The sequence below is a fragment of the Staurois parvus genome, unplaced genomic scaffold, assembly GCF_062004578.1.
Source record: "Staurois parvus isolate SC_StPar_1 unplaced genomic scaffold, SC_StPar_1.0 ptg000082l, whole genome shotgun sequence".
Classification (NCBI taxonomy): Eukaryota; Metazoa; Chordata; class Amphibia; order Anura; family Ranidae; genus Staurois; species Staurois parvus.
Window position 1 is genome coordinate 1594889 of NW_028317878.1, and position 15658 is coordinate 1610546.

The following is a 15658-nucleotide window of genomic DNA, read 5'->3' on the forward strand; positions in this document are numbered from 1 at the left end:
TGTCTAAGAGTACAGATTTATGTAGCACTGTCCAGCTCTCTGCATCCTCTAATCATGACTAGGAGCACTCTGAATGCAGCTAACTTACTGACCCAGCAAAAAGTGAAACATTCCCCTTGCCTATGAAAGAAGTTTCTCTGACAAATATAGTTCTGCAGCAATGATCACAATATTGAGGGTCAGACTAGTATCGCATAGTTTCAAAATGCAACCAGGCATGGAATGAATAAGAATATGTGCCAGAATACATGCAAAATTCAATACACTGTAAGGCAGTCTGGAAAGGGGAAGATTGGAGCAGATGAACCCATTTTCCAAAGACACAGGCTGCAGCTCCCACCCTGCTACAGGGAATATATTCTTTTTTCTCCATCTATTACAGATAGAACTAAATTTTGGGATACTGGTTAGTATTTGTGTACTAATGGATTTGACATATGTCCATTGAAGTTCTAAGTTTACTGGCAGTTATAGTACATCTATGAAGGTTTTCAATTATTCAGACAACCAGTAGTAAATCAAACACATTAGGATTTGCTTCACTGCTCAAGCAACCCAATTATAGAGATTACACTCCCATACATTTTTAAATGCCAGGGAACTTTCTTTCCTTTAGATGAACTGAAAAGAAACACTTGAATGAGGAGTGAAACATTTTCAAGAATAATAAAAAAAAACAGTTTGCTTTACTACCATTATGTATCATATTCTATTATGCATAGTGCACTTTCCATACTACGCCTAAAGAAGAGATTTGAACTGTCTCAAAACACTGCAGTTTTACCCAGCTATTCAAAGTGTAACTAAACGCAAAAACAAAAATGTTTAAATATTGCAGCTTACCAGTACTTTCATGTAACGGCTGCAGTATATTTTTGTGGCTTGATTCCCCTTTATTTTCAACTTGTCATCCTGTGACTAAAACACACCCTGTCCCTTCATGTCTAAACCTTTTCTCCAGTATATCTATGGGGCAGCCATGGTTTTGGCAGTGACTGTCTGTAAATTGATGAGACTAGCACAATAAGCCTGCAACAGACTAATGCAGCCAGCACATATAAGGACTGGTAAATTCCAGGATATTAAATTTTTTCTGGGTGGTGGTGGGTGTATATGGGTGTATATATACACATGATTCTATATAAAATTACAATACATAATGAATAGTTTTGTTCATTATATAAAAATTCCTCTTTGTCAAGTACTGCCTTTATCACATTAAAGTTAATGATCTCTTTGGTTAATGCTGCAATAGTATGGTTAAAAAAATCATTAAAGCAAAGGCAAAACAATTTTTATAACTCTCTCTAAATGTCATGATCACCAATGTCATCGAGTTTTAACTCAGGTGTTAACCCTGCTCTACACTATCCAAAACATGTTTTTGACTTTAACTATAATTTAAAAATGTGCTGAGTGCTTACATTAACACAGTTAATTAGGATGATGAAATACAGCACCAAGAAATCTGTCTTTGTAGATACCGCCATTTATGATTATAAGTTGGAGCTGAGTTTTAAGCCAGTGATATGAAGTTAAAACTAAATACATGTGCAAATGTATTAAGCTGCAAATAAAGGAGCTAGGTCCATTAGATGAAAAATTTAGGGCTATATCTCTATGTGTTGGCCCTTTGTTTTTGTGTTCCCATAAACATTAACATGAGTAATGCATTTTATTAAATTCATCCTGCTTGTGACCACATGTTAAGGTCATTAGACCCTTACTTTTGGGTAGATGTTGACAGGTTAAATCACCCACTGGCCACTGATGTGTCTGAGAAATGACTTGCACTTGAATTTCCAGATTCAGAACAACTATGTGGGGCTCTTACTCTCCCTGTAGGGTTTTTCACTTGTTTTAATGCTGCAGCAGGTGGAATGAGGGTTCATTGTGTTAGGAGTTAGGTACAGAAGATTCATCTCTAGCAGGGTTATTTCTGCCAAAAAGCAGGTAAATACTTTTGTCTGGAGGTGCACTCTGAATGACCTATGGGACAAGACTCTCAAATTGCCTCCTGGCTGATTCCTGGTGCTATGAATACCAAAGAAACTAAGAATGGATAGAGAATCTACATTTCTTTGTTGTTTATGTGTGTCCAGGATTTGGAGTGGCAGAGGCAGTTTTTTAGTCTCATACCTGAAGTATCTGTTTTCTGTAGACTTTAAACTACTTACAAGCCCAAGCAATTGAAACTGAGCATATGATAACAAATGCAAAAGCAGAAGTAACTGTCAATGAAAGCTACATGTCAAAACGATCAGTAGATCCACAGAAGTTGTAATTATATGCCATACTAGTTTTTTTTTCTGGAAAGTTTGAACCTACCTTTTTCTTGTTCCCAAGCCTCCCTATAGTTCACTTACTGTGATGGTTGGGGTTACTGATCAATATGTGAGCATTGAGGTGGTGGTGGGGGAAGAAGGTGAATTTTAGCAGCAAAACTGAAGCCTTGAATATGTACAGCTGCCTTTATCTGTAGATCTACAGGTTGTCTGTTATGCCGTATTCACCAAAAGTTACCTTTACATATTTATATATTTTTTTTATATCAAATACTTATTTTGAATCGGCTTGGTTACCAAAAGGGGTACCTTAAAGTGAAACAGTCAGACTTCCTAATTATTTAAACCAAAAAATCTTGCCTTAGAGCAAGCGCCATGTGTAGGCTTAGGCCCACCTAGCATCCCACAATCCAATGAGAGCTTCTCAGTTTCCAATAAAGATGCTGTTATTGAGTAGCGGCCTGTAATAGTGTGAGGGGTTTATTTTCAGGGGTATCTTTTGTCTAATTTGTCAGAGAAGTCATGCCTCTAATGACAGAGTCGACTTGGAATTTTCCAGGGTCACAAAAGAAGGTTTTCAGCTTAAAGAAGGCAATAGAAGACACCAGTTATGAGAAAGGACTTTAATTTTGTCTTAAAGCTCAATTCCAAGAAAATGTAAAAATACACTGCAAAGGTTAAAATGCTTGTTATGTCTAGGTGACAGTTAAACAGCCTCTATCACTTACCTTGCACCTCTTTAGGGCCAGCCCTTGCACTCTCCTTTCCCTGCCTAAAGCTCCATTGTGTGGGTGGAGCTTCCACATCATCATGTGCAATACAGGGACATTAACCCTGTTTTGTACACTGAGGAGGCTGGAGTGCAACCAGAGCTGGTTGCAGCTTACAGAGAAGGCTGCAGGAAACATTTTTAGTGCTGGATGGACCATGCTGGAGCAAGGAGTACAGTAAGTATTTACTCTTTAATCCTTTACCCCTAGACTAAACAAGCATTTAACCCTTTGGGGGGACCCACTGCAAGGGTGGCATACTTTAAAGTGCAAATCTCACCTCTTCTATAAGTTGACCTCCACAACTTTTTTTATACACTATGATACAGGATAGCAATTAAATAGGGGGCTATTTTAATGATTCTAATGGTTCCAGGTGGTTTTAACAGCTGACAATTGTTCCATCTTAAAAAATGGCTTGCTCAATGGTATGCAAATAGAAAGCACACTTTAAATGCACAATTAATGGTAAATACTGGGTACTGGTAAATTGTACAGGAGTACAGGAATACATATATTGGCCTGCCTGTTTAGCATAAAAAACAGACAAGCCTTAGCCACAACGTATACACATGTCAATCTGTCAAGCTACAAAACTGAGAAAATTCAGATGACCGTAGAACAGCTGAGCCTTATTTTTTCTGCTGGTTAAAAAAAAAGGAGGAAAAATGGAAAAAAAGATACAACAATATTTCAACAGAGGAAACAGAACCAAATCATAAAGCTTGATTCCAATCAATGGTAACATAAAATGCCATTCTTGTGTTACCTTTAGTGCTTATGTTCATATAATATCACTTATGTTCTCTCCATAAAAAAGAAAAAATCTAACTAAATTAGCACCCTGGGGCATTTTAAAGATATAGATTTTTACACATGGTGTACTAATATATATTTGTTCAATTTTTATAAAAGGCTATCTGATTTCCCATAAAATGTAGAAAAGCAATAAAAAAGAAAGCATTGGACTAAACAATTCCAAAGTAAATGCTTGCTTAAAAATATATATGTATATATATATTTATATATATATATAATGTATAAAAAAGGCCTGTACATTGGTTTTGGTTGACTGGGTTAAATTAATAAAAGTACAGTGCATGCTCAGACCTGACCTGGGGTTTGAAAGTTTCTATAACAGTTTACATAAAAAATAGGTTTTGCTATTGTTCTTTTTTTTTTTTTTTTGGTAAAATATTTTTAACAACTGTATGCATGTAGTATTACAGGCAGCATTATTATATTTATTTGGTACCAAAGAACAATGCAAATCAGTGCTTTTTCTATTAGATGGGGAAGTCTGCATTTGATTCTATTACAATTACATTGAGTCCAGAGACACAATAACACAAAAATAATGTAATAATGCTGACTGCATATGTTTGTTACATTGCCTGTGATACTTATCGATTTATGATGCGGAGGAGTTTGTATATGGCATGATGTGCACTCAGTTAATTTCATGAAGCAAGGAAAGCATCTGATCTTTTCCTTCCTAGACAATGGTAAATGGTTCCCTTTAATGAAAGTGTCTGAAATGAATAACATAGCAGCCTATAAACATTTTACAGTCATTTTTACAGAAGAGGGTGAAATATGAAATGAAGAAGCTCACTGGTTGTTTTTGGACAAGGTTGATTATTTCAGATATTTTGGAAAATGAAACGCAAGCTGCCCCCATCACTGCCTATATATTGTATGAATTAATCCAACTTCTAGCCGAGGATGGAGAAAGACAAGTATGGGTGGGGTGGTTTGCGTGGCAGCAGTAGATGAGTGGAAGATGTATATCTATACTTTAGGGGGCAGTTAAAAACAATCACTTTGAGCCTACTTAAAATAATGAGAATTAAAAAAGTTCTGTGACTAATGGGTTTCTTCATCAATATTTCATCTTGCTTCAAGGTAAGCCTACTCTTAAATAGCTACAGTGTATTTTTTTTTTACAATTTTCTGAGATAGCCATATGCTAGTTAGTAAGGTAGCGTGAACGTATAACAACTGCAGCATGGAGATGGTTGTTAAAAGACAAGATGCTACAGCTTTAAGAGTCAATTTAACTGGAAGCATGAAAAGTCAGATCAGAGGTCCAAAACACTAAATGGCAAAGAAGTGTGTTGTGCCAGCCTTGAAACACAACATTCAGGAAAATAAGTTAATAATAATGTTTAGTGCATTAATGAAACTGTATAAATTAAGTAATGTTTGCTTAAATTCACACTTATATAAATCATATATTGCATAAGGTGTTCACCTTTGGATACTGATCACCTAAAAAACGTTGTTGTAAGGACCACTGAGTTTGATGGAGAAACCCTTTAAATAGGCACTTGGAAGTTAACTGATTTAGGTACAGTTTGTAGAGATTAGATTCCACATAGTAGTTATAGTATAATGATTAACAGAATATGTTTTTTCATTTTTTTTTTTATAATACACAAGTTTCACAATCAACTGTCAAGGGATGGCATCTGATTAAAAACTATGGCATTGGAGCTTACTTTGTACTCATACATTTATAACTGTTCTTGGAACAGTTGTAACATAACTCGTGTATTATAAAACTGCTTTGTCGGTTTTGAATGGCAAAAAGAAATATGCTGGAAATGTAACAGGTAGTAACGTAACAATTTTGTCAATTCTACATTTAATGTCCAGGGCACCTAAATCTGGTCTTTGAGCAGAAATGGCTGTCACCCTATGTTCATACAGGATAAAAAAACAAAAAAAAAAACAAAAAAAGAAAAAACAAACAAGATTCAGGCCACTTTGAAGGCTGATGAAAACAGAGACCAAATTTGAAATGTTACTATATACACAAATGCTTCAGTTCTCAAAATAACACAATGTACCAGAATACTGAGAAAGCGTCACACGTTTCCCGAAACTGCTAGCATAGTAATTGCATAAATCCCTTTTCTTATAAGAAAAAAAAAAAGACACATTTTGAATGAATACTATAAAAAAAGAAAGGCAAGGTCTTTCAATGACTGAAGAGACTTCCAGGATTGAAATAAAGTTGAGAAAATGTTTGTAAAAATGGAAGATCTGATTTAATACCAAACTCCCGTAGGCAGTTTTTGAACCCAGTGTTTCAGAGAATTGGGTTTAGGTCTGTTCTGTGGTTGGCAAGAGGGTTGAGAGAGGAACTCCCAACCACATCACTGATGGAAGAGGATGTTGTGATGGTGTTATGCTGAATGACTTGCTGCTGGGAGCAGGCTGGAACCGGACTCTCAGGCGGGCTGTTTTCAGGACCTGAGGATGACATTGACACAATATTTTGTAACACATCAGCTTAAAATATCTAATACAACAATGATGTACTGTCTTTACACACAGTGAAGCTCAATTTTTTTTAGCTATCAAACATACTAAAATTATCTCAACTTCCTATTTTTGCCACTATGGAGAATCATGAAGACAGCATGCTTGACTTTTGACAGACTTCAGTTTTTTCCATTGGATCCTAAGGCATTCCTAAGCTACATGGGAAATAAACTCCCCGGAACATCTCTTGGGGTGGCCTTTGAGCTCATATGCATGTTCATATATCTGGAATATCTCTAATGAGTGATCTATTGGAGCTTGTCAATTAATCTTATCTTGCTATTAACCATCATTAACTGTCCCTTTTTCCAGCTCCATTTACAAATACCAGATCAAAATGCCAAACAGAAGGATGGCATGGCCAGGTTAGGACTACAGACTCCCAAAGGTGATATTAGCTCCCCATATGAAAGAATATATATGGTTTGATCCATTAATTGTATATCTATTCCTAACAATCTATGAGGTTGATTTACTAAAAGCAAATAAGCTACTAACTTTGCAAGGGAATTTTCACTTTGCAGATTAATTTTCCCTTCGCTATATGAATGTGGTGAAAATTCACTTTGCAAAGAATACCCAATCATGTGCACAGAAAATAAAATAAAAACAACTGTATTTTTGCTTGCACATGATTGATTTTCTAAAGTGATGTGCAGGCTATTGTTGCTATATAAATACTGTATAATACTTTTAATAATAATAATGATGGAGATCAGCATAGCTTAACCTCATACACTAAGAAACAAAAGTGCAAAGTGAACAGCCTATTTGACTTTGACAAAACAACCCCTCTGTGTTTTTACATAATATATTTACAAATGTATATAATAGCAGAAATGACCACCTGGGCGGTTTTAGACACTCTGGAAAAGAATTAACAGATTTCAATTTAGCAGCCTGAAGTCTTACCCTACATGGATATGTGTGGAGATGAAAATTATAAAAAAAATATACCCATTAATTTATTAATTGTTTGCTCTTTCACAAGGTAGCTTTATGACACAAGTAGGTTAACATAGCAGGTTTTCAAATAAAATAACTTTATTTGTTTTAATTTGGGTAAGTCATTTAATACTCAAAGAATCAATTGTAAGACAAGATTTTTTATGCAAGAATTCTCTTTTCTTTTTTGCTTCTGGAGACTTCTGGTGGGGCCTTCGCCTAAGCAACCTAGGAAAATGCCCTTTTAATAAAACATTCCTAATTGTTCAATGAGAATGCAGCAAATATAAGTATAGCTCTCTGACTGCTCTTATTTTGCAAAATACAGTGAATCCAAAAGACAGAAATGTGGGCTCTCTCTTTGCTGCTACTTCTGTTTATTCACTTAGCATTTCCTATGACGAAGGAAGGGTGGTCCCCTTTTATTGTAATGTCAATAGCAGCAATAGTAACATACTGCTTCAGAATTATTATTTTGAAAAAGGCAGTAATTGTGCTAATGACATGTGAAAACTGGAATAAAGACAACATTTAAAAGAATTAAAAATACAATACCTGTATAACTAAACACAAACTCTCTGACATAATAATCTGTTAAAAGGTTCTATAAAGGTGTATCTAAAGCAAAACATGATTTAGTTTTGTATAGAGTAGAGAAGTGTTATTAAACCTTTTTTGTGCCACCACTGAGGAGATACACCCTCTCTGATTGCCCTGATGACCACTGTCACTGAGAATGACAGTATGGGAAAGAAAATCACACATTTTTAAGCTGTTCTCTGTGGAACAGGGATAAAGGAGATTGTTTAGATTTTTTACTATTTATATGCGCATCCCCCTCCATTCCAACAAAAAAAACCTCAAATATTTTTAGTTGTAATTTTCTTGTGATATATATCTAAAATGTTTTAAATGTTTCAGTTATCGTCACCATTAATTTGCAACTACATTTCTCTTTAGAGGTATCTGTCTTTATTATCTGATTTACAGAGTATTCCTAAAATTGCTAACTGATGTAAACAAAGACATCATGCTGGCTAGGTAAATTCATGGGGGATTAGGTTTGAGACCTCTAACAGCTGCATCAGCTTTTTGTTTTTGCTCTTTATGCTAGGAGGTGTTACATGCTACACACTGCTCTACACAACCTACAATAACACCCCTCACCTAATTATTATTTCCAGTATACACCTGCATTATTATTGAACACTGTCAGAGCAATTACATGTGTTTTATTTTCATAATTATATATTTTATTTCTGTATAATTTTATACAGTGACAAAGACCTTAGTCTTTGAATTATATGATTTTTGACAGAAGCTGATAAAACATTGTAGCACACAATACAAAACCAATATCTATCTATCTATCTATCTATCTATCTATCTATCTATCTATCTGTCTGTCTGTCTATCTGTCCACCCATTCTAAAGAGAGGAATATGTTGTAAAATAATTGAAAACATGACAAAAGGCATTTAAAACTTTATACGTAAAGTGTATCCAAGGATGCATTGCTTCATTCACAGGGACTTTGAGGTCCAGTGTGCATTTGGGGCCAGCACTCATTCCTGCATGCCTTTCAAGTTAAGACATGTGGTTGTGCCAATAGAGCTGCTGCCCCCTCATTCAGTAACATAGGCTGCCTGCACACAGCTTCAGGTGGCTCCAGCTGCATTAACTGCTGCAAATCCGCATAGAAACCAGCTTTCATGTTTTATTGCCAAAGCTTAATTGAACAAGCTGAAGTTGATTGGCTACCATGCACAGCTGCACCAGATTCTGAGTGTACCAGTATTAGTAAATCCACCCCAATGTGACCTTACGTGGCCTGTCTTATCTGTGGACTTAAATATTTTGGAGTGGATCCACAAGGGAGTTTAATTTGCCTCCTGGTTCATATGGCAATACAAATTTAACAGAGTTGCCATCCCCATGAAGCAAATGGAAGAGGTAATGTTGAAGGCAGAGTCTGGTATGATTGACCACCCAAAATTTCTGAATTAAAGCTATTACTCTGAAATGGACCAACCTTGAAATTAGCAACAGAATCCTCAGCATCCTACTGAGAATCAGGGGTGAATTTTTTGTTGAGTCAAAGGTGTAAACCCCTTTAACTTGAATATTTAGTGACAATTGTTATCGCCTTTGACTAACATAATAGAAGAGTGATACAAATGTTGTTCTAAATCTGTTATATTAGGTCTATCAGGATCAGTCTGTTTTGCTTTCAGTCTGCTATCACATTTGGTAGTTGATGTAGCTGTTAAGATTTGTATACCCACTACTTTTTAGATTTGTTACTCTTGCACTGCAATATTTGTACCAACATGGCTGTCTATGCCTCATGTTTTACATGTAGTAAAATGTTATATATTTGGAAGTGCTTCCCACACCCAGACATGCTGGGTAATTATATTCACTCCCAGCAGCTGAACACAGCAACAGGGGAGCAAAATGTAGGTGAGTATCTGCTGCTGGTGAGAGGGTGAGGGAAGGGCATTAACTGAATGTTGCTTTGCCCTGGTAAGGCAAAATACAAGTTCACTTTAAATGTACATAAGAAGGAAAGTTTGAATTAAACATCATGTAATTTCCTTTAAAGTTCAGTCTGTGGTATCTTACTACAAAACCAGGCCTTCCTACAATGGATAGTAAAACAAGAAGACCAATGACTCGAAAATGAATTGCTATATCTTTAAATGAAACTCAACTTACCATGAACTGGGCAGCTTTTGAGTAGCAGTACTCATCCTGCATAAAATGGAAAATTCATTTTAAATGCTTTAAGCAGCTCTCCTGCACTGTGATTTTGGCTTAAAATAATGCTTGCAAGAAGTCCAAAGATGACATCATACAACCCAGGTTTAGAAAAAAGAAAATGTAATTGACTTTGTGCTGTAAAGGTACTTTACTTTTGTATGTGTGAATGCTGAGAAACCACAGTGTATAAAGGAATAATAGTGCAAAATTGCAGCTTGTTATAAAGCTACTATGCCATCATGTAAAACACCATCTTTAGCCTTAAGATTGGAGACCTTTTTGGCTCTTTGACATGGAATAACAAGTAATGGTCTGCTTAGGAGACCATGCTGGAATGTTTAGTTCCTTGAGCTTTCACGACCTGTGTATTATTTATGAAGAGCCAAGGGTTAGCTGCAAGTAGGAACAGCTAACATTTAAACATATTGCCAGCTTAAAAATGTATTCCACAACAGAAACATACCATAGATTTTAGTATAGGGTTTGCTAATATTCATAATCACTGTTAAAACAACCATTAAAGAGGTTGACTTGAAACTACAAACTTTTTTTCTGCTCCCGGACACATGCGTACATCACTGTATTGGAACAAAAAAAACATTCACCCTGATAAGCAGAGTACATAGTATTCCATGGTTTGTCATGGACACAGGCACAATGGGGGCTATTTACTGGGGCAACTCTGCATAAAAAAACAATCAGCTTCCTTTAATGCCAAAGCTTAATTTAACAAGCTGAAGTTAGAAGCTGGTTGACTACAAAGCACAGCTGCAACAGATTCAGAGAGCACCAGTTTTAGTAAATCTCCTCCAATGTGTCAAAATTGTGTCTCAAGAGTGTTTGAATGGCATTTTTAATGTATCTGCATTTTGCATATGATGGGAATTTAGATAATTTCCAGGCTCCTATCGCTAATTAGAAATCTTTAAAGCAGGGGCGGACTGACAACTCATAGGGCCCCCGGGCAATAGGGAATCATGGGGCCCCTGTGTCCAAACTCAAAAAAGCCTATGAAAAAGGTACCAGGGGCATCTCATGGGGCTCCCTACTGACCCTGGGCCCTCGGGCAGTGGCCGAGTTTCCAAATGGTCAGTCCGCCCCTGCTTTAAAGTATATCTAAACCCTAAATGGGTGACATTTAGTCTTGTATCATAAACAAATGCTGCATCCTGTTTACATGCATTCATTCTAGAATCACCGACACATCATTGCTCTGAACCAGCAAGCTGATAATGGCAACAGTGAACTATGTCCCTACAATGTGCATCGAGACAGTCACCTGTAGTCCTTATTAGAGACACATGTGACAGAGTGACAATGTAGGAGCATAATTAGAAAATAGTTGTCACTCCATAAAAGAAAGTGCTTAAACAAGCACCTTCATGGCAAGATGAACAGATATTATTTTAGTAAAAGCTACAGATTTATAAACAAAATTGATATCAACTTGAGAACATCTTTTATGAGATTTTAGCAATTCTGTTAAGATCTACTTTATCCCTTTATTTACACAAAACTAAACTTAAAGTATAAGTAAAGTAAAGTTTTGTATAGAGTGCAGAGAGATTAGAACACCTGTCAGGTTTTATTGCAGTCTGTGCCCCCGTTATGGAGATTCATTCTCTCTATTTGTCCTGTTTACCATCATCATTAAAACTGAAAGTAAAAGAAAATCCCACATTTTGGGTTGTCCCCAAAAAAGTAACAGAGGGGAAATCTTACAATGGGAACACTAGTTCTGGTGACCTGGTGATCCCCAAGTAATTCCCTTAATTTGCAGGGATTTCCTCTCACTTCCTGTTTGGCTATGAGATAGGAAGTGAAGGGAAATCTCTGCAATGGGACACAGATAGCGGAAAAAGATCTAACAGGAGTTATAACCCTCTCTAGCTCTCTCCACAATGTAAAAAAAAAGTTTTGCCTATAGTTCTATTTTAGGCACTGCTTTGACGTTCTGTTTTTAAGACTTTTATGATATATGGATAATATAGGGTTTGCCTATTATACAAAGCTTTTCTTACTAATGGGCTGCATTTATTGAAAGTCAGAAGTAGGAAGGGATACACAGTCGCATGGCAACTACATTTTTTCCTCTGACTCTCAAACTGCTATTTCAGTATTTGCTGTCAGACATGATGAGCCCATAAGATCATGAGCTGAGTTTTTTCCTAGTTCAGAAGTTATCAACTATTCCGAAAGGAGGGTTGGGGTCACACAGGAACAAAATCTGCACGTGCAGGAGGCTATTAGGATTGTATTAACAGAAAGGGTTGAAGTTATTTTTTTGTTTAAGTTGGATTCATGTTATGCTATGTGGCATGTGTTTTATATAAAAATATGCCTAGTGGATGTCTCCGAAGCATGTAATCTACACTTCCAATAGAAGACTGTTCCCTTTTACATACACATGAAAACTAAAACATAACTAAATGAGCTGCAGAAATGGATAGTCCTTTCTAAATGGATAAACATTTTATACCTAGAAAAGGGTGGGGTTTATTTACTACAATTTTGTGCAGCTCTGCACAGAAACCAATCAGCTTCCAGGTTTTCTTGCCAAAGCTTAATTGAACAAGCTGAAGTTAGAAGCTGATTGGCTACTATGCACAGCTGCACCAGATTCTGAGTGCTCCAGTTTTAGTAAATCTCCCCCAGTGTTTATAGACAATAAAAAAAGGGAAAGTATAATGCTTTTTTAGTCATTTGTATTTATTTAGTTTATGAATGGATGTATTTTAATATGTTTTAACAATTTGCATCCAATCTTTAATTTATAAACACTTTTTTACAGTGTGTATTCATGAGGCAGTTTGCAGAGAATGCTGGGCTTTCTCACGAGAAACCACAGCAATACATACATGCTTGCTGGCAACGTCTATATAACAGATCTAGCCAAAAAGAGGGATCTTCTCAACTGACCGCACAGCACAGATATAGAAAACAACCCATACAAACTGGTGTTTTAGCCTGGAGGCTGACACTTTTGGGCCACAAGTAGTAAAAATTAAAAAAAATCTATGGAATATTTCTTATTAATCTGATTAATAGATAAACACATCTGTATGCATTAGCACTGAATCATAAATTGATAAAAAAAAAAATATATATATATATCACTATACATTTCTTTTAAACACTCTTTGTATTTGTTAGTAACTGAGGAGATGTTTCAAAGAGACATAGAAAAACATATTTGTCCACATGTGTATGATAGTTGATTCATACAAAACATGATGCAAGGAACAGAGGGAGCGCAATGTATGAGCCGTTAGACACCTGTTTATGATGTCATGCTTTGACATTCTTGCACAGGGAAGCAGGAAAGCAGATTAAAGAATTAGAAAATTTAATTCTTCTTAACTAACATGAATTTACTACTTTATACAAATTGTTTTAAGACAAGTCTTTATTTGATAAGTCAAAATGCAATGCACAGACCTACAATATATTTCAATGTATTAGCAATTTATTTCAGTAAGACCTTTGGCAGCTGTAAGCACACTTTTCATTGCTCTGTGCACTGCATTACTAAATAAAGACCAGAGGCATTTCATTGCTCCTACAGGAATGGCTGACTTTTGTCAAATGCAATGCAAAAAATATTATTGAACAGGAGCAAAGTTATGAATGATAATTTTGAGTAAGCTGTTTTGTACAAGCCATAGGATTGTGTTATGAAGCATACTGTATGTATAGATAAACAGAAAAAGTACCACTCATGGTTAAGGCAGAGCAGAGACCTTTCTGCAGGAAGCAGTGTCCACCTAAATAGTAGCAGCTGATATGGCATCCACTAGGATTTGTAATTACTGGATAGTGTTGGGAGTAGTAGTCCCAGAAACTGCAGTCATATCAATTCAGCTGTACTTATGGTCAACATATGGACATATTTTCAATTTGGCCAATATGATGTAATTAGACAGATTTGAAGTCAACAAAAATTAGGCAGTATTATAAAAAAATACTGGGCCTAGTGAAGACTAAACATCAGCTGCTACTTAAAGTGGTTGCAAACCTTACCCAGTGAAGTGGCTGCCCTCTGGAGGTGCACAGAGATTAAACAAATCCTCTTACATGGATTGTACCTGTTTATCTGCAGCAGTCTCTTCTGAGCTTTCAGAAAATAGGAGCAGAAAGCTGAAATTACACACTGCTGAGCTCAGTGAGAAAAGCTTTGAGAGCTGATTGGAGGAAACCGACATACCCCCTTCACACAGCACACAGGAACAGAGCTGAGTCTGTCAGTAGCATACTGTGTGCTGGAGGTCCTTCCTCTGTCACCTTTTTATCTCCTGGTGTCAGGAAAACCTGTCAGGAGTGATTCATGCATATAGCAGAGGAACAAGTCAGCAAACAGAAATGACACTTAGTGCTCTGTATTGAGACAAGCACACACAATAGATGGATATTCTTTGTTCCTATTTCATGTCAGAGGTTTACAACCATTTTAAAACATAACTAAACCCAAAAACAAAAAAGTAATATATAGCTTTTCACCAGTCCTAAAATTAGTTTTCATTTTTCAGGCTAAATACATTTTCAGCAAGCACAGAAAATACCCGTTTGATCTTGCCAGAAATGCCTTGTGTGTGTGTGATGAACTGGAAACAAAAACAATGTTATCCTTTATATGTACACTACTAATCCCATCACTCCATATGTAATAAAGATAATTAAAGTCCAGCCTAGGTGGTACTAATTATTATGAATCCATATATACAGTGAAGGCGTGAGCACAGTCACTCAGGAACAAGTGTTGTATCCACAGGATTACCAGGGTATAAAGCATGTGAAAAACAAATATAGTCATGATATCTAAGGGTTGGTAAGTTGCAATATATACATTTTTTGTTTTATATGTTTTGATACACTTTACCTTTTTGCGCAGTTTGGTGGGATGAAAGGGCAACTTTGTAGTTGAAATGTATAGGGGGAGGGGGATTTGGGTAAATTTGCCTCTGTTAACAACTGGTAGGTAGCTTGACATATATTATGGCTAGCTGTGATTGTTTGCCAAAGTGTATGGTAGGTCTAGGGTTAACACATTCAGTACATGTACTTTTAGGCTATGGATTATTTGTAATTACATGTAAAAAAGTTAGAGTGAAAGAGAAATGTTAGACGTCCCCACATAATTAGATGGGCTCCATACACACTAGTAGTTTTTTTAACCTCTTCACGGCGGCCGAACGTGAATGTGCAACCTCCCGGCGTCTGGGGATAGACGCCGAGCGGCCGCACATTTGCGTTCTAATAAAAAAGAACATGTGCTGAGAGCGCGCGCTCCCAGCACACATGTCCGGTACTCACGGAAAGGTCCCGATCTCCTCTTTCGATCGGGACCTTTCCCAATCATGTGACCGCCATGAAGGCGTGTCACGGCGGTCACATGACCCTAAACCCCACCCCGCCTCTCGGCTTCTGAAACCCGGGAGGCGCCGGCGTGAAGGGGTTAAGCTCCTATAAGCTGTTATTAGCATTTTTTCTGCTCCTAGAAGCTAAATAGTGCTATCCTGTCTGTCCATGCACACTGCTTTAGGCTATTAGCATTTTTTGAGCTTCAGC

General features: G+C 36.6%; 1 protein-coding gene across 3 annotated transcripts in view; it reads right to left on the reverse strand.

Annotated features, from left to right (window-relative positions):
* Positions 1-2893: 2893 nt before the first annotated feature.
* Positions 2894-15658, reverse strand: part of CREB5 (cAMP responsive element binding protein 5) — a 567180-nt gene continuing 554415 nt past the window's right edge. For 2 of the 3 annotated variants that reach the window (XM_089669884.1, XM_089669883.1), the window contains one exon: positions 2894-6313. In XM_089669884.1, the coding sequence (XP_089526010.1) occupies positions 6150-6313 (164 nt within the window). In that variant the 3' untranslated portion in view covers positions 2894-6149. Of the gene's footprint in view, positions 6314-10048; positions 10085-15658 lie in introns of all 3 variants that reach the window. The other variant, XM_089669886.1, reaches the window with a different exon arrangement.